This window comes from Tamandua tetradactyla, chromosome 8 (assembly GCF_023851605.1).
Source record: "Tamandua tetradactyla isolate mTamTet1 chromosome 8, mTamTet1.pri, whole genome shotgun sequence".
Taxonomy (NCBI): domain Eukaryota; kingdom Metazoa; phylum Chordata; class Mammalia; order Pilosa; family Myrmecophagidae; genus Tamandua; species Tamandua tetradactyla.
Window position 1 is genome coordinate 109,624,051 of NC_135334.1, and position 20,303 is coordinate 109,644,353.

Consider the following 20,303-nt stretch of genomic DNA (forward strand, 5'->3'; position numbering starts at 1 on the left):
ACTAAAGGGTCACTCTGTTGTATTCAAAATAACCTCTTTGATAGCTTTATTACAAACACTAAGCCAGCTCCCTTCTCAATTTCTCAGAGGTATTTTGGTAAAACTAATGGAATGGGAGCCAGGAAGAGAGGAAATAAATGCTTTCAGTTGGTAAGATTGTCTTTATTGCCCTTTTGATTTATCTACCTATAATGTAGCAATTTTAGACATTGAGATATCACAGTTAGAAAATAATGACATTTGAATTTCAATAAATGCTCTCTACACTATTTCTAGAGATAATTTTTTTATTTCACAAAAAACACGATCTGTATGTTTGTTTTGTACATGATCTTGAACAAGTGAATGTTTGTGTTATTCATTTTAACAAGACATTTTATAAAAATGTCATGTATGTGTTTTGATTATAAAAATTATATATTATTCCTTTGGTTGCAGGAGCTATTCATTGCAGAATACCAACATCCCACATTCAGCATTTATTTCTCCAAAATTAGTAAATGGGAAAGATGTTGAGGAAGTAAGTTGTATAGAAACACAGGACAATCATAACTCAGAAGAAGAGGCAAGAAACTGTCACGAGACATCTGTTAGACAGGACCCTGATTCATCGGTTTCAGACAAACAGAGGCAAACCATCATCATCGCTGATTCTCCAAGTCCTGCAGTTAGTGTAATCACTATTAGTAGTGACACTGATGAGGAAGATACATCTCAGAGACATTCACTTAGAGAGTAAGTGTGCCTAAGCAGTTTCTTGTCAAATAATAATGATGGTGCCCTCTATTGTGAAGGGAATAAATTTTCTGTGACTTATACCTGACTGTCACTGTTCTTTGGAACAAAACTTTCAAAATAAATAATCAGGTTCTAGACAGAGGAATCTTCCTGAATAATATTTAGCATGACTAATGAAACAGTTTTCATGTATTTATAAGCTTTAAATTTTTGCCCATAGTAGGTTATTTTTAGCTGTTTCATACCCTTAACTGAATAATATAAATTACAGCTATTTGGGGCAGTATATTCTCATTTTTGACCCATGTTTTTCCCTCTCTCTTCTATTAGATGTAAAGGAAGCCTAGATTGTGAAGCTTGCCAGAGCACTTTGAATATTGATCGGATGTGTTCGTTAAGTAGTCCTGATAGTACTCTGAGTACCAGCTCTTCCGGGCAGTCCAGCCCATCCCCTTGCAAGAGGCCAAACAGGTAAAGAAATTTTAACAGTAGTTTATAATAAATATTAAGTCTACTAAAAAGCCTATGATTTCTTTTTTTGTTGTTTAAATTAATAGTTACCCGTTAGTTTACAGCTATGGTTTCTCTCTGAGGCATAATTTTTGAATTTTTTTTAATAAATTAAGGAAATAAGAAGTAGTCATTTTCTATATTGTTTTAGAATAAGTCTATATGAAAAATTGAGGTTCTAATAAGTTATTTTAAAAAATTTTGTTTTTGAAAGGGTGTGAAAGCTGTATTATCAACTTTAGCTCCACAGATTATTATTGTAACTTAAATTTGGAATAAAAAATACACTTTAACAAAATTAATGAAGGAATGTTTTGCATATTGGTGTGTGGATTTTGGCCACTTTCATTGGCAATTCTACTATGAGCGTTCATCCCATTGGGGATTGATTTGCATTGTTTCATCCATATTTCCTTCCCTCACCATCCGTTTGGCTAGGACATGCACTGCCACTAAAAGAGTGAGTTTCTCCTAACCAGCATGATGGACTAGTGCAGGTAGCAGAGATAAGACAAAAGTTTTCAGTATAATACATTTGATTTTATCTTGTAGAAATTATTTTCTTTAGCGGTTAACAAAATTAGAATTTTTTGTTTTAATTTTATACATGAGGCTTCTTTTTTTTTTTAGTTAGGAAGTCTGATATCAAATACTTTTAACCAAAACTCTGTAGAAGATATAAAGGAGTTTTCTACTAGTTGCTTACAATGTGATTGGGAAGCTGGTATATACATATAAAAAGAGATTGCATGCTTTGGTTTGTTAAATGTGAGATGAGTGATTCAAACAGAAAGTAAATGCTATAAAGCCCAAGGAAAGAGATATTGTCAGGTCCTGAGAGGGTCAGGAAGAGAAGAGAGATATGGGACTCTGACTAGGTGTTGAGTGGGGTGGAGAAGACCTTTCAGATAACTAGTTAGTTCAAGGGTTCAGATTACAAAAAAAGACACTTATCCTAACGTTAGGGTTTAATCTGAAATATCCAAATCACTTATGTTTCTTTCATTTAATTTATCCAGTACAGTGCTTCTGAAGTAGTGTCTTGATGAAAATATATGAAATTTATAAAGTGACTTTAATGATTGCTACCAATGATCAAATGGGGAGGGAAAGGGCAGAAAATTTAGAGCCAAACAGGTATTTCTGAACAGAACAGAATTAGCGTTAGTAGTCTAAATAGAGGTACTGTGAAGGTGTAGTAATCATTAAGAAAATGTTACTGGACAAGGAAAAAGGTATAATTTCCTATGGAAACTGAATAAGATTCTCATCAGTTTGCTGGAGCCTGGATTATACTTAACTTTAGATTTAGTGTTGGAGAATGTAAAATTAATGTACATAAAAATGCTGTCTTGTAGTATGTCGGATGAAGAGCAAGAAAGTGGTTGTGACACTGTGGATGGCTCTCCAACGTCAGACTCTTCAGGGCATGGCAGTCCATTTGCAGAAAGCAGTTTTGTAGATGACACTCATCAAAACACTGAATTGGTAACCTCTGCTGACACAGAAACCAAACCAGCCGTTTGTACTGTTGTGGTGCCACCAGTGGGGCTAGAAAATGGAATAAATGCCGATGAGCATATGGCAAACACAGGTAAATGCAGTCCTCTCTGTTTCTCTGATTATCCTTTAAAAGGTCATAATTAGTAACGTCAGAGAAAAGCCTTGCCAAAACTCAAATCTGAATTTTCAGCTTGACTCTGCTGTCAAGAGTCAAGCTTTCTTTTGACTTGAAGAAAGCTTATATAATCCAGTGCTTGGAAAGATGAGCCCTCTTTTTATTTAATTTAAAGGCTCTCAAATCACTTTCATGTAAAATACTCAAAGTCCGCTCCAATTTTTATTAGAAATGGAAAAAGCATCAACTCAAAATGTTTTGTTCATTGTTAGATTCTATATGCCAGCCATTAATTAAAGGACGATCAGCCCCTGGAAGATTAAACCAGCCTTCTGCGATGGGTAATCGTCAGCAAAAATTAACATCAGCATTCCAGCAGCAGCATTTGAACTTCAGTCAGGTATGTTTATTTATGAATTTATAAGAGTCTTTGGGATTCAGATTTAGCAGTTGATTTTCACTTGGGGATAAAAAAAATTCTGATATTTTATGCAGTCTTAATAAATTTTTCCCTTTTCATTATCTAAAGTGATTAAAGAATAATAGGCCAAATAATAGAATAATTAAGCAGATTATCGTAGAATTAAATTCTTCAGAAAGATTAGATATTTAGAGTATCTTAGATAATTTTTTAGTGTATTTGTTGTTTTCTCTCTTTTTTTTGGCACAAGCAGGCACCGGGAATCATCAAATCCGTGTCACAGGCATGGCAGGTGAGAATTCTGCCTGCTGAGCCACCGTCGCACCTCCCTATATTTGTTGTTTTAGACCCTTTAAATCAGAATGCATATTAAAGTATTGATGGTTACTTTTCCTATTTGTTAGTAATGGTGATCATCTAGCCTTATTGAATACTCTTCTTCTGTTCAGCACTGTGCTTAGAAGTTATGGTTTGCTTGGGGAAAGAAAAGATCACAAGTGGAGTCAGACCTAGATTCAAGTCCTGGTTTTTGCCAAATGCTATATGACTTTGGGCAGGTCTTTTCAACAAATCTGCACCACAGTTAATGGGAATAATAGCTATATAATGGGGTTGTTCTATAATTAAAATTGTGTATGAAAACTCTTTAACCTGACATGTAATAAGTATTCCACAAATGGTAGCTATTAGTAGAAGTGGAGTTAGTATTAGTACTAGCAGCAGTATTGGCAGTGTTAATAACATATAATATTAAATATAAAATGTTAATACTAATAATTGGTATTTTTCTCTTATGTACTTTTACTTAGTCACAAGCTAGTTCTGAGTAATTTACTATTAGTTACAGAGAATATATTGTAACATCCCTTTCTTCCTTTCTTTTTAACTATATAAAATGTTTTATTCAATTATACTGTTTTCTTTGTGGATAGGTTCAGCACTTTGGATCTGGGCCTCAAGAGTGGAATGGAAATTTCGGACATCGAAGACAGCAAGCTTATATCCCTACTAGTGTTACCAGTAATCCATTCACTCTTTCTCATGGAAGTCCCAGTCACACAGCAGTGCATGCCCATCTGGCTGGAAGTACGCACCTCGGACAGCCTACTCTACTTCCATACCCGTCATCAGCTACCCTCAGTAGTGCTGCACCAGTGGCCCACCTCTTAGCTTCTCCATGTACCTCAAGACCTCTGTTACAGCATCCAGCCTATAATATCTCCCATCCCGGTGGCATAGTTCACCAAGTCCCAGTGGGCATAAATCCCCGTCTGTTACCTTCCCCAACCATTCATCAGACTCAGTATAAACCAATCTTCCCACCACATTCTTACATTGCAGCCTCACCTGCATATACTGGATTTCCATTGAGTCCAACAAAACTCAGCCAGTATCCATATATGTGAAAACTCAAAAACAGTATATTGAGGAAGCTCACTGATAACAAACATTTGATTAAAAATAAAAACATGGTATTTAATAAATATTAGCCATGGCACAAGAAAATTATTTTTGAATCATGTAGACTTGGGTGCAATTTAAACAACTTTGAGCTTTAAAAAAAACTCACTTTTAATGTGTTTTGCACATTTGGTATAACTTGTCTTTGGTCATGTTATCTTCTTATGTAGTAACTTTAGACAGGTGACTTATGGGAGCAGAAGTCCAGTTTTGCTCCTGCTATTTTTTATAAAATTGCCTTCTAACTAGTGCAAGACACGTCCACATTTGGGAAGCCATTCTGTGTACAGACTTGGAACAACAGATGCACATATGTCTGAATTACAGCATACAAGTGAATTGTATTATCTGTGTCTTAGTGTATAAATGTTGGGTCATTTACCTAAGAAATTGAGCTATTGTTCTTTACATTTGCATGTGTCTTTTGCATGGGCAAAATGTTGCCTAGACTTTGCTCTTAAATGTTGTTCTAATAATCTCAGCTGCATTGTAAACCGTTCCCACACATAGTGCCTTAAATATTTGAGGTTGTTAATGTTATTACCTATATATACATGTTGAGGACTGCAGCACTTAAAATTCAGACCTACTTTTTAGTTTTCTTTTGATAGAGTAATGTTCATTTTTAGTTTAGTGTGGTATGATTTGGCGTAGTAGCTATTTTTACTTTATTAAGAGGGCAGCATGTTTGCTATAGCTGACTTCTGCTGTCTGATATTTTCAGAATGATCTAGCTTCAAGAAAAGCAAGCAGTTAGTAAGTAGTGCTTAAGAAAAATTGATTCAGTATCTCATGGATAGTTGATAACTGTCACAACACAGCATTTTATATACTGTTAAGTGAAACTGCAATACAATCTAAGTTTATTTTGGGAGTGTTTACTGTATAATTGGATTTAATAAAATGTTTAGAGGTGCAGTAGGCATGACTTTGAGTAGATAATGAAAGAAAATGCAAAATGCTCATTGATTCATGATGTGGTTTCATCTTAGCTTGGGCAAACCATGCAGTATTTACTAAATAGTAGCAGAATATTTACTATTGAAGCTTGAAAAGATGTGAGTTCTTTGTGTGCAATTTTCCATTTATGCATGTGAGAGGGATTGTTTTTTTTTTTAAGTATTTTTACATTGTAGTACTTGTTTTGCTTGTTGGTGGTGTTTGCTTATTTAATACATTCCGTCAGGGACAGAAATTACATGCTTTTTTCTTAGGAAGTGTGTCTTGGATTTTTTTCCTTTTCTTTTTTTTTTTTCTTTTTGGTGGTGGTGGTGATGTTTAAATGAAGTTGCTTTTACAGCACCAAAGACTTTATCATCCATTTCCTATATAAAAGGTAGCTACTTTTGCATAGACCTCAAGTATATTGTAGTGTAGAGATGGAATTTAAGGAAAGGTATTAAACTGAGGCTGTGTTTTAGCTTACGGGCAAGTAATAAATTGTATCATTTATCTTGAATGTATCATAGATAAGCTGCTATATAACGATTGCCACTTCAGATAGCTGTGAAATTAGGTGATTTAACTAGTTGTTATTTAGCCTTCTAATTTCTGTATAAGTCTAATTACATGAAATAGAAGTTGGGGTTTTGATTTTTTACTTTGCTTTTCTGTTTGGAGTGTCATTGTAACTACTGTATTGTAAATGATGGAAAATAATTGCATATGTTATTTTGGGGTGTGTTATTTGCATCAGTATTTTATCTCTATTAATGTTTGTGCTCATCACTGCATATAAAAAACTTGGATGTATCAGTGTAACTTAATTTTTTATTTTCATACTGGCATTGTAGACACTTGAGAAAGCTGTATCTTGCAGGCTTGACTTAACTTTTTTCCTTAAAAATCTGGAATATAATCTTACAGCATTTACTGGAATAAACAGTACAAAGCATGTGAGTGTAAAGTTCCTCAAATGTTTTGGACTTACAGCTTTTCTTTGATAAATGAATTGCATACCACTAGTACAGCTCTAGTACAGTGTTGATAATAAGCTAATAATGGATAAATTTTTCTTTACTCCATTAACACAAGCAGTGTTTTATTTAATAATCATCAATGAAATAAATGTGCCTGAAATTGATTTTTTAAAATTACAGTATTAAAATCATAAAAACCAGCAGTACATTTTTAGTCACACTGAAAATGAAGGACTTAATTTTCCCCACAGGTTTCAGTGTTTTTAGTAATCAATTCTATGCATTTTATATAACTATAAATATATATATAATAACACAAAAAAGGAATAGTGTAAGATTAATTTAAAAGATTATTTACAGATGACGAATTTATGGAGTCCCTATTTATGTAAACTTGCCACCCTCCACAGCCTTCTAACTTTATTTATAAGGTCCGTCAAATTACTGGTGTCTGCTCAGTTTTTGGGAAAGAATCAATGGCAGTGGATGTTCCGGAAACATCAAGTGCAAAGTTTTGATTGATGTTTGTACCACACAGTACAAAACTGGTGCAGTTTTCTTTTTGTTCAGGGCCATGTTTACTACACTGAAATGTCTTATTTTCTATATTTAAATTCCAAGACGGAAATAGACCTGTCAAATCAACAATAAACAGTAAACGTCAACATTTTCATAATACAATAGTAATATTTGATAAAGGTATACCCCCTAATTGATCATAATCATGGGGTTTTTATGTGTTTAAAAGTAAAAAATTTCAAAATCCTGCTAGTCTAATTTAGCATATTAACAAAAGAATCTGGGTTGATACCCTCCTTTAAACCATTTTTACTAGTTTTATTTGGTTTTATTGCTTTCTTAAATAAAACACTGCATGACTTCCAAGTTGCATATTTGCATATTATTTTAATTTGCAAATTTTTAAAATAAAATATGTTAACATTTAGGGGTTTTTTTTTCCTTCAGGATATTTAAATATGTTGATTACATATTAGCAAAACCTTTTCATTTTTGAAATCTCTACTACTAATTTTAAACTTGGTTTGTGTTAAGTGAAAGTTAAATCATACACTGCAAGGTGTAGGAAGATTTGTTTTAATGAACTCGATATAGATTTGATTACTAAGTTTGAACTGTTAACTGTTTAACAATTTTAGACTTGTGGCTTTCTTTCTTTGGTTTGTTAATTTTTGCTTTTACTTCTATGCTACACTAGTTTGCCATGTAGCAATTGCACTGTGCAATATTACAATAAGGACTGGGAAAAATTTTTTATGGATGTAATGTCTATTACAGTTTGCGATAGTATTTCTCTCTAGTTCTCAGTGATTTAAATGTGACCAAGCCTTCTGTACTTTGTCACAAAAAGCGGGTTTTCCAGGTGACTATTTTGGTGAGTGTCAAAATAAGAATTTATGGTGTATTACTGTCGATTCACTTTGAATTAAAATATATATATTGCAGCAAACAGCTTGTTGACTTTTTTTCCACCCAAGTACTGCTTACAGGGTAGGGAAGAGAAACGGTTCATGACATTGAGTACCTAACTTGCATCATCTCCTTAATTCTTGTGCAATAAGTATTGCTATCTTTATATAAATGAAGGAATAGACTCAAAAAGTGTAGATAACTTGTCCAAAGTCACACTGCTAATACGTGGTTGAATCCTAGATTTGAATCAGACTATGTAACCATAACTCATCTTCTTTTACCAATTCTTTTTAAACTAAAGTCTGAGGTATTGTGCCAGAACTACCTGCAACAATAGGATAAGCATGGTCTATTTTCCTTGGGTATTAAGCTTTTGAGGGAAACATTCTTATTAAGTATGCATGGATGAAGAATATGGAATTTATGTGAATTTTTTCTGCATGGGCAGGCACTGGAAATCGAACCATGTGAATTTTTAAGGTATAATACATGAGACTTCAAAAGAAAGTGATTATAGTGTGCCAGTTTGGGCTTTGTCCACAAATCCCATGCTGCACTTCAGGCATCTAAAAAGTACATCACTAGAAAATTCTTTTGGGGGAACACAGAATACCAGAACACACCACTGAGAAATCCATATTCTCATTCTCCCTCTCCCTCTCGCCTTCCCCTCCCCCTCCCTCTCTCAGGAATGAGTTTATAATATGTGCAAAATATAGGAGGATAGTCAGAGCATACTGTATGCATGGGGAATAGGAGCTAGAAGATGTGGGCTAGAGATGTGGGCATGCAGACCTTCCACCAGGGAAAGGAATGTAGATTTAATTCCACATGCTATGGGAAGCCATGGGAGGATTTTTTTTTTTTTGCATGGGCGGGTACCAGGAATTGAACCCGGGTCTCCACCAGCCATGGGAGGATTTCAAGTAGACAAATACTATGGGCCAATTTGCATTTTTTTAAACATAACCGCTGTTACAGAGAACAGATTGCAGGATCAAAGTGGAAGCCAGAAGATCAGTGAGGAGACTTAAAGTAGTCCAGATGTGAGATGATGGATACCAGTTGGTTGTCCAGATATTAGTGTTATGAATGTTTTCTCCCAGTATGTGACTTGCCTTTTTATTTTCTTAATGGAGTGTTTGGAAGATCACACATTTTGAATTTTTATGATCTAGCTTATAGTATATGGTTTTATGGTTTGTGCCTCTTGTGTCCTAAGAAGTTTTTGCCTATCCCAAAATTGAAAAGACTTTTTCCTGTGTTTTCTTCTAGGAGTTTTATAGTTTTAGCTTTTAATAGGTCTGTGGTCCATTTCAAGTTAATTTTGTGTGTCAACCTTCTATTTTATTGGCATTGTTGTATCTTAAGGAGGAACCTACACTGTACCTAAGTAGAAGCATAATTATTTTAAATATAAAAATAAAATGTTAATGGTGAATATTTTCCCCCATAAAAATAATGCATGATGATTACCACACACTTGGGAAATGCAGAAAGCAGGATATTTTTTAAAACTCATAAAAGTTTTCACATAGGTAAAATAAGGTATGAGTAAGCAATTGTAGATCTGTGTGTCTTATACTTCAAGTTATAAGCATTTTGCATATTTTAAACACTCCAGAAACATTTTGAATGCCAAAACTCAAATTTTAAAGTGTTCAGCTTTATTTTAATCATAGCTTATTTCCCGAGTCATTATGGAGAATCCAAAGCACCCAGTTTATTTTCTTGTCACTAAGAATTTTTTAATACTTTTACCAATTTTTAAAAAACATTTTTTTTAAAATTACAGGACAAAAGGAATTGTACAGCGAACACATATAATAGTCACTTAGTTTCACCCGTTGTTAACATTTTACTGCATTAATTTTATATGTAAATTTTAATTCAACCATTTGTGAGTAATCATGACATTTTGCTGCAAAATACCTAATCATGCATTTGTAAGAGAATAGTGACATTCATCTACCTCAAAACCTTATAACACCTAGCGAAATTAACCATAATTCGATAACATCTAATTTCCAGTCCATATTTCCCCTACACTCCAGGAACCAATCAAGTTCCATCCATTTTGCATTTAGTTATGCCATGTCTCTGATTGCTTTTAATTTGAAGAGTTCGCACTAAAATGTCCTATTTTCTGGGTTTGTCTGGTTATTTGTTTGTGCTAACGGAGGCTTCTATTATTCTATAAAATTGGATCTAATGACTCGATCAGATTCAATGTTCTGGCAAGAATTCTTATAGGGATTGTTGCACACTTATTGTGTCACATCAGGAGGCACATAATGGCAGATTGTCTACTGTTAGTGACCCTTTTAAAGGGCTGATTATCAAATCTCTATTGTCATCTGTGTTATGATACTTTGGCAGTTACCAGTTATCTTTACCTAGTGGCTTCAGTATCCATTGATGATCATTGTCTGAATCCATTACTACATTGGGGATTGCAAGATGGTGATTGTCAGTTCTGTCATTCCTACTATGTATGTTACCTGGCATTATTCTATAAAGAAAGGCTTTTACCCACCCTACCCTGCTAATCTCCTCTCCCCAACACTATGGATTCATGGATTTTGCTTCATGCAATAAGTCAAAATAATCTTCAAGCCTCGTGAATCCTTTTTGATGGTGACCACCATTTGTCTCTGAATGTTTCCTTGCTTTCTGACTCAATGGGGTGTCTTAGGTTCACCTTGTACTTTTCTTGCCTCAAATCTGAAATCAGCTATTTCTCCAAAGAATCCAGGTTTCAAAAAACCCAGTTTGAGTCATTTTAATAAGATGTATACAAAGATAATCCCTTTCTCCTTTGTAGTACTGCAAATTACAGTGTCGTGGTGCTGACCGAGATTAGTTTCTACTTAGTTTAGCTTTAATCCCTTATCCCCATTGCTCAATTTCATATCTGACTATGATTTCTCTAAAGAAGTCACTCAGCGTCTACTGCCTACTTCCTTCAGCCATCTTGTGAATATTCCTGCTCTTGACTCCCTCTTAGCCTAACACATTGATTGCAGATAATAATTTCAAAGCCAGGATGAACAGGGAGAAGAGTGAGTGACTATTTAGGTAGAAGAAGAATTTATCTAATACCTATCTTGTTTACTGCTATTTCCCCAATACTTGGCATTCATGCTCAATGTTTGTTAAATAAATATGGACTCTAGGGCTTGAAGACATTATTTAGTAAGCTTTGATAGTATCTGTGTAATGTCCATCAGCGACAATGATTAACTTGAAGCAGTTGAAGAGGCTAGAGCATCATTAAAGTCCCCATATATATCTTCTTTTCATCACTTTCATCATATTGTCTGCCTTTCCCACTAACAGTAAACTCTGAAAGCAAAGACCATTTTCATCTTGTATACTCCATATCTTCGGTGCTTTATGTCTGGCACATAGTAGACTTTCAAACATTTGTTTGAATGGAATTTAGAAAAAGGACCCAATTTCATTATCTGCCTTGCTAGCAATTGTGTAATTTTGAGTCAATTTGGGCTTCAGTTTACTCCTTGGTAAATTGAGAGAGCCCAGGGATATAAACTCCAAGGGCTGAGCAGACAACGTTAGTAAGTGAAGTGGACTGAATGGGGACTGTGGCAAAGTCGAGAGTAAAAGTCCAGAGGGAGCAGGAAATGCTAGCTCTAGATTGCTACTATATAGGATAGCAGGCCCAATCAAGTTTTTTGAGAAAACATGTAAACACGGATGTCTGTGGGAATGTTGGCAAATAATTAAATAATTTCTAAAATTTGTTATAAATACCATGTAGAATGAACACAAGGTATTTATAGACTAGAGTTAGTCTGTGGGTAGCCAGTTCACTGAAATAATGCTTTTTAGTTTCCTTTCAGTTTTGACGTGGTTATTTTGTTCAATACAGTGTTGCTATATTATATTACAGCCAGCAGGGGGAATAAGTATCCTAATAATTTTTCCTTTGGTTTTGGTCCCAAAATAACTTCTGAAGAAAATAAATGAAAATTAAGCAAGAAATAGGGAAAGTATAGGCTGTGTTCCATGAACATTGACAATATAATGTGAGAAGCCTCTAATTTTTATAGATTTGGAAAAGTTGAGAGAGGATTCCAAGCCTCAGTGAATCTTTAAATTACTTAGACTGATTGGTTTATCATGGAACTGAAGAAAGACATCCACTCATCTGTCCATTCATCACCTGCCAGGCAGATCTGCCATGTAGTCCAAAAGTTTTGCATCATTTTAACTCCAGCAAAGAAAGTAAAACTTACAGTATTTGGCAGATGGAAAGGGAAGAGAAGAGAACAATCAGTGCTAGACTGACCAGCGTCTTTTATATGCATTATCCTTCTCATAACCACTCCTTTCTTTGCCAAAGTCCTCCTTTTTTATTTTTTGTTTTTAATTTAAGAAGAAGGAAAAGGCTTAGGCTCGGTAATTTGCTAAAGATAACACCGAAAGAAGCAATACTGAAATTCAAGCACCTGTTTGACTTGTGGACATTCCACCTTACTGGATTCTCTAAACCCATTACTGGCAAATGTTTTAACAACTAGCTCATGATAGGGAGTGGAGGGAGAAGGGGAGGGGGAATGTACACATGTGTATGTACATAAGTTTATTATAAATTTTATTGATAAAAAGATGTTTAGCACATAATTTACAAATGACAATAAAATTAAAAATACTCTTTATTATAAGTTCCATATAACCGATTGATTCTCACAGCATGCTTTCATTGAGTTTTACCAAATTCTTGTATCTGTAGCCAACCTATGGTTTCAGTTTAACCATGATTTGACCAAGTCAGGCTATGAATAAATGCTTGATTACTATCTGATTCAGCAAAGAAGTTACTGATGCCATTGATTGAGCAAGTGTCGTTCAAACAAGAATGTTAATTGTTATTTTCTTATATGTTAAAGAGTGAGACCAAAATAGAACAGCGAAGACGTATGTTAGAACTGTTCAGTGATGACTAACTTAGCTCAATTTGAAAGTAGTTTTTGAATACTGGAAGAGTGTTCCTTCCCTCAATTTTTTGTGCTATTTACAATGTACAGCTACATACACAAAACACTATTTAATCTACATTTTTCTCACTAACTACTGTTAGTGACCCCTTCTTAAGTCTAGACAATCAATAGAACAATAATTAAAGCCCTGGTTTCTAGTATTGGTTGATTTTCATGAACCATTTCAAGCTACTTAGATGATGTCACTGAAAGCAGAGTTGGGAAGAGATGCACAGTATTGTATAGTATTTCTACTACCTAGATACAATAGACCTAAATAACATCAAGAGCACAAATAAGAGTAAAAAGTGGTAGAATAATTAGAAAATGCTAAGTTTTCTGTACTGGCAGCCCCCACTTTGGTGGGATGTCTCTGGAAGCAGTTTAAGTAAAGCAGAACTGTAAAAATGACTGCAAGTTGAAACCATCCAAAATGACTTAATAATCAATTGGGAAAATGTTCCATGATCTTTAAAATTTTGTCAAAGCATTACAAACTCTCCCACTGACAGTTATAAATATATGGGGAAGTGAAAAAGATAGCAAATTAGTTTTTATTTAGTTACACTAATTTAAAAAATTGGAAACATTGAAAATCAAAATATTTTGTTTCTTTGTTAAAAAAACTTATCAAGAGAGTTGAAAGAGCACTTGTCTTCTTATTATAGAATTACAGTATAAATGGGCATCTCATCTTTTCTATACTTTGGTGAGTTGCCATACTGTTTGCTAAGTTTGGATCAACTTCCAGCATTTTATCTTTTGCTCTTTCAATATAGTGAAATATCTCCGAGAATACCTTTGTGAATTTTTTTTTTTTGCTGGAAATACTTCTCTGGGATATCTTTATCCTTCCTGTCACAACCACTTTCTCATTTATGTCAGTAAATCTGCCCTCACTAAGTTCCTCTGGCTGTATATGTAGAATCTTACCAAAGGTGGCAGTGCTAACATCCCCATGATCAGCTATTTCTTCTAGTCCTCTTATTTATGTTTGATTTGAATTTTGCTTCCAGCATTATCACTTTATAGCATTTTCATCTTTTTTAGCCAATCTCCTCTTTCCAGTGTCCATTTTTACAAAATGCCACTTGAGTTAATCACTGGAAGACAAGGAGGCAGTGCAACTACATGCCTTGCCTGTCTGTGCGTGAACTGAATAATAGACGCACAGTGACCAATCACCAACGACTCTGAAAGAAGTGATGTGATAGATCATTGACCGTGAAGCGCATCTGTTATTTACCTCGCTGTTTATGGACTGAAGAGCTAGCAGCAAAGTTTGTATTTTATATAATAACTTACAGATAATAAACCATGGAAAGTGAAATTTGAACCATTATAAGATGGGGGTCTGGTGTTATTTAACTAAACCGTGATAACTGAAATCTGTGCATATCAGAACCATGCAAAGAAATGGTTGTATTTATTACCTTTTAAAAAATACAATTGAATTGTAACATTGTATAATGTAACTTGTTAGTAATGACTGTGTTTAACAAGTGGTTCACAGAATTTCTAAAAATTTAACCACCACCCTCTGGCTGGGAGGAGATGGATCTACCACATCATGACAGAACTCCATAAAGTACTTAGTACTTCATTGTCCTCAACTGGGGGCAGATGGACTGTGATTTGTTCAAGTTCACAGGGAGAATAGCATGACCAGTGCTAGAGTAAGATCTCATTCTAGGGCTGATACCCTCTTGATAAGTTGCATTCAAATAATCTAAAGGTCTATAATAAGCTTACAACCTTTTTCTATAATGTCTTGCTATCCATAAAGAAGATATATTTAAAAATTGCAATGTTTATTTTTAGTTCTCCTATTCCCTTCCTAGCCTTCTTTCATCAATAGCTGAAAGAATCTACTCATTGGCTTTTGCTAGGTTATACTGTGGTAACAAATGACTCTCCAAATCTCAGCATCTTAAAACAACACAGGCTTGTCTCATGTTCTTATATGCTGGCTGCATATAAAATGGAGGTCTGGTGTTATTTAACTAAACCATGATAACTGAAATTTGTGCATATCAGAACCATGCAAAGAAAACCATGCTGGCATCTCTGCTTCTGGCCACAGATCACATATCTCCACGGCTTGCCTTCAGTTGGGGATCCTGGCTAAGGGGCAATTCATATCCAGGACACGTGATCCTCATGGAAGGAGGGAAAAGATACAGAGTCAAACCTTGCAGAGCTTTTTAAAGCTATGAACGAAACTGGCACACGTCTCTTCAAATCTATTAGCCAAAATCAAAACAAAGCAGTCACATGACCAAGCCTAATGTCAATGGGTGGGAAGAGTAATCCAGACCAGAAGGCACTGCAGTCACATAGTAATGGGTGGGAAAGTATAATCTTCCTACACGGAATTGAAAAATAGACACAAAGTTGTCTTCTTACGAGGACACAGTGAAAACCTCTTAAAAGCTACCAAAGCTCAGGGATTTGACAGTTGGGTGTGTGTGTGTGTCTTAACTGATTCACTGAGATAATGTATAAGCCTCTAATTCCAATGTCCTGATATCTTATCCCTCAAAGTGTGGTCCATCGATCCACATCAGCATCCCTTGCGAGTTTGTTAGAAATGCAGACTCTTGGGTGACCCCAGACCTGCTTAATTAGAATCTGCATTTTAACAAGACCCTCATATACTTCATGTGCACATTAAAGCTTATAAAACTGGGCTAATTGACATCTCCACTGGACACCCACTCTAGGTCTTTTCTTTTCCCCAAATCTCTGGTTCCTATGTTCCCAGATCTTGGCTAAAGACTTCCTCATTCACCCCATTTGGAAACCTGAAAATTGTCTTTGATTCCTCTTCCTCTTCTGCCTCCAATAATTAACTACCCCTGCCATATCCACCGCAATATTGTTCCTCTTTTTCTCCATCTCCCGAGTGCTGCCATGGCTCAGGCCGAGGTGGTTTAAACTGAAGTTCTTATCTGACTTCCTTGCCTCTAGTCCGCCCCCTCCCCCCAACTCTAATCCACCTCCTTGTCCCTTGCCAGATGATTTTATTAAAATTCAAGTCTTGTGTTTATTGGTTATCTTTCTCTTGGAAACCATGAAATGATCTAAAATTGAGAGTGTCAATGGACTGTGGACTTTGTACATTATACATGGTGCCAAATGAATGCAGGTGGCTGAAGGATGCACTGACTGAGAAGCAGATTGGTGAACGATGGTGTATACTTATGATCAAATAGTGTGCTGCTACGAAAAGGAATAAAGTTGTGAGGCATGCAATGTTGTGAATGAATCTGTGGGACATCGGGATGAGGCAAAATAAGCCAGAAACAAAAGAACAATATTTGTATGGTCTTTAGAAAATGCTTACAAGAAAAACAGAGGCCTAGATTGTAAGCTCTTACAGCAGTCACATCTGGTCTGGAGCGGTAATTATTATTTTTGGATTTTGAGAGGCTGTTTTATATATGTATACTCTGATATTTAGAGATGGTCAGGTCAGGATTAAGGTAATTGAGAACACAGGGGTAAGGAAGACATTGCCTATATTTTAAGACCTCACCCACTCTTTGACACCAAAGGAAGAAAGGTTTATTTTGTCCAGCACATAATTATCTGTAGCACATAATCTAACTCAACCGTCTGGATAGCTCATTTAAACAGTCGAAAGACAGCCCAGAATAAGAATGAGGGCCTTTAATCTTGTATGGCTTAATGCAATGCCTGGATATATCCTGGAATATATTAAGCAGATAATCAAAAAGTATTGGCAAAATCCCTTGAGGGATGGGAGAAAAAAATATGAAACTATTAAACTTTACCACTGGGGAAACCCCTGATACTGTGTCAAATATTAGGGACACCCAAATCAATAGGCCAAGTTCTTGATCTTGAGGCTTGCTCTTGTGAAGCTTATGTATGTAGCAGAGAAGCTTAGCCTACCTATTGGTATGCCTGAGAGTCACATCCGGAGGACCTCTTTTGTTGTTCAGATGTGGCCTCACTCTCTCTAAGCCCAACTCTGCAGGTGAAATCATTGCCTTCACCCCTACATGGGACATGATATCCAAGGGTAAAAGAAAATCTCCCTGGCGGCGTGGGCGATGATCCCAGGGATGAGGCCACCTGGAACCGTGGGATCAACCACGCCATCCTGACCAAAAGGGGGAAAAGAAGTGTAACAAATAAGATATCAGTGGTTGAGAGAGTTCAGATAGAGTCAAGAGGTTACTCTGGAGGTCAGTCTTACACATGCTTCAGTTAGACATTACTACCTATCATAACTAGGTATGCCAAACCCCAACCAAAACCATTCCTGCCAATCCTAAAGAACACCTAGGGAATATATAAGATTCTTCAAAGTTTCCATGCACAAGGGCAACTTTCTAGAAATCTACAACCTCCATATGGGTCCCTGGACCAGATAAGACCTGAAATGTAGAGGGGTCAGCCTCTCCAGAACATCAGCTAGTTTCATTCCCCATCCCATATCATTGACAGTCCCTTCCAACATGAAAAGGGTAGAATGGGCACAGCCCAAATACCCCTAAAAAGTGGGATAGAAAGATCAAAGACGATGGTGGAGTTATACAGAAAAGATAGGGTGAAACAAATGAGTATGATTGCTGACTCATTATATTGATATTTCTTTTAGTCTCCAGTATCTTAGAGCAGCTAGTAGTAAAAAACCTAAAATTGTGGAACTGTAGCCCATACCAAAGTCTGAAATCTATTCTACAACTAATTGCTGTGCTGTGCTTTGAAATTTATTGCTTCTTTGCATATATGCTATTTTTCACCAAAAAAGAAAAAAAAGTCTATTGTGATGATAAAAAAATAAATACTTATTCCTTCTAGCCCCTAAGGTTCTGGAGCAGCTAGATGGAAAAATCTGAGGTGATCGTATGGTAGTCCATGACAAACTCTGGAATCTGTCCTGTAACTGCTTGTTGAAGAGTGCTTTGAAAACTATTGCTTTTTTTCTTTCTTAGCTTTGTATATGTTATACAAAAAAATTTTTTTTGTAATTAAATTCTGATCAAGATAATAGGAGTGGAGGTGACAAAGAGAGGGTTGGGGTAAGGGAGATGGGTAAGGTAAACATGCAACCTAAGTGAAAGCAGAGTTCTTCCTATCAAATTCAACTTCAAAACAAGCCCTCCACCAGCCTCTGCGAAGCCCCTCATGCACGAACCCTGAAGTTACCATCGGATGCGAGTCTGCTTTAAAATCTTTCATGATAATATCCAAATATCTCAGGAGGACATTCATGAAATCCTCCTTGTCTGCAAATAGAATCTCACTGCTCTTCTTCTTTTGCTCAGAGCTCCGGTCACATCAGTTGGTGGGTCTTGTCTGAAGATACCTGTTGTTTTCTAATTCCACATCTTTGCCTGGCATAGAATGTTTTCTCTCTTAACCTCCATTTTGTTTGCTTGTCAGGTCCCAGCTTTAAGTGTTTTCTCCTCTGAAAGCTGCCCCCGACCCAGGAAGAAATTTATTATCTCCTTCCTTGTGTCATTTTCACCTATGACATATAAAATTGTTTTGTAATTATATTTCTCTCTCTCTCTCTCTCTCTTTCTTGCCATATGCTGAAACCCACTGGAGCATGAATTTTTCTTACACATCTTCACAGCCCCTGTGCTGAGCACAGGGGTGGCTATACAGTAGATGCTTAATAAAAGTTTATTGAATGAATGAAAGAAGGAGTAGATATTGAAATATCTTTAAATGTCTTAAATGAGACATTGTGAAGAAATGATAGATGTGACTGTGTTAACTCTACAGAAAATGTCTACCGTCAGATACATAACAGGGACTTAAAAAATGGAAGATGCTATTATTATGTGTGTGCTGCCTCTGAAGGAATGATGGTTTCTTCTAGTCTTGACAGTGCACCAATTGGACCGCCTAAGAAAGAGAAATAATTCTGACAAACGAAAAGGAACGTTGGTCGGTTTAGAAGTTGAAATTTATTGTGAGTGCGCTATTATCCTTATTAGAGTATTTATGTTATTTATATTAGACTTCTTACCTATCTTTAAAAAATTATCAAACTTTAAAATGAAATTTAAAAAATTATTTATTAATTAAAAAAATTTTCACAATGAACAAAAACATTAACATATGTTCATTTCATTCTACATATATAATCAGTAATTCACAATATCATCACATAGTTGCATATTCATCATTTCTTAGAACATTTGCCTCAATTCAGAAAAAGAAATAAAAAGACAACAGAAAAAGAAATAAAACAAAAACAGAAAAAAAAAGATTATACATACCATACCTCTTACCCCTCCCTTTCATTGATCACTAGCATTTCAAACCAAATTTATTTTAACATTTGTTCCCCCTATTATTTATTTTTATTCCATATGTTCTACTCGTCTGTTGACAAGGTAGACAAAAGGAACATCAGACACAAGGTTTTCACAATCACACAGTCACATTGTGAAAGCTATATCATTATACAATTATCATCAAGAAACATGGCTACTGGAACACAGCTCTACATTTTCAGGCAGTTCCCTCCAACCTCTCCACTACATCTTGAATAACAAGGTGATGTCTACTTAATGCGTAAGAATAACCTCCAGGATAACCTCTCGACTCTGTTTGGAATCTCTCAGCCATTGACACTTTGTCTCATCTCACTCTTCCCCCTTTTGGTCGAGAAGGTTTTCTCAATCACTTGATGCTAGGTCTCAGCTCATTCTAGGGTTTTTCTCAATCCCTTGATGCTGAGTCTCCATTCATTCCAAGATCTCTGTCCCACGTTGCCAGGAAGGTCCACACCCCTGGGAGTCACGTCCCACATAGAGAGGGGGATGGTGGTAAGACTGCTCGTTGTGTTGGCTGGAGAGAGAGGCCACATCTGAGCAACAAAAGAGCTCTCTGAGCTCTCTTGGGGGTGACTGTTAGGCCTAAATTTTAAGTAGACTTGACCTATCCTTTGTGGGGTTACGTTTCATATGAACAAACCCCAAGACTGGGGTCTCTGCCTATAGCTTTGGTTGTCCACACTGCTTGTGAGAATATCAAGAATTCAACTTGGGGAAGTTGAATTTCTCCCCGCTCTCACCACTCCCCGAAGGAGGCTTTGCAGATACTTTTCCACTCACTGATCGAATCACTCTGGGATTCATCGGGACATCACTCTGGACAAACCAGCAAAATCTCATGTCCTACCTGAGATTCCAAGTACTTATGGCATTCAA

General features: G+C 35.8%; 1 protein-coding gene across 4 annotated transcripts in view; it reads left to right on the forward strand.

Annotated features, from left to right (window-relative positions):
* Positions 1-8,135, forward strand: part of HIPK3 (homeodomain interacting protein kinase 3) — a 142,468-nt gene extending 134,333 nt beyond the window's left edge. For 3 of the 4 annotated variants that reach the window (XM_077114357.1, XM_077114358.1, XM_077114359.1), the window contains exons 12-17: positions 88-150; positions 439-735; positions 1,069-1,209; positions 2,607-2,842; positions 3,139-3,266; positions 4,220-8,135. In XM_077114357.1, coding sequence (XP_076970472.1) covers positions 88-150; positions 439-735; positions 1,069-1,209; positions 2,607-2,842; positions 3,139-3,266; positions 4,220-4,693 — 1,339 coding nt within the window. In that variant the 3' untranslated portion in view covers positions 4,694-8,135. The remainder of the gene's footprint in view (positions 1-87; positions 151-438; positions 736-1,068; positions 1,210-2,606; positions 2,843-3,138; positions 3,267-4,219) is intronic. The other variant, XM_077114360.1, reaches the window with a different exon arrangement.
* Positions 8,136-20,303: the final 12,168 nt, after the last annotated feature.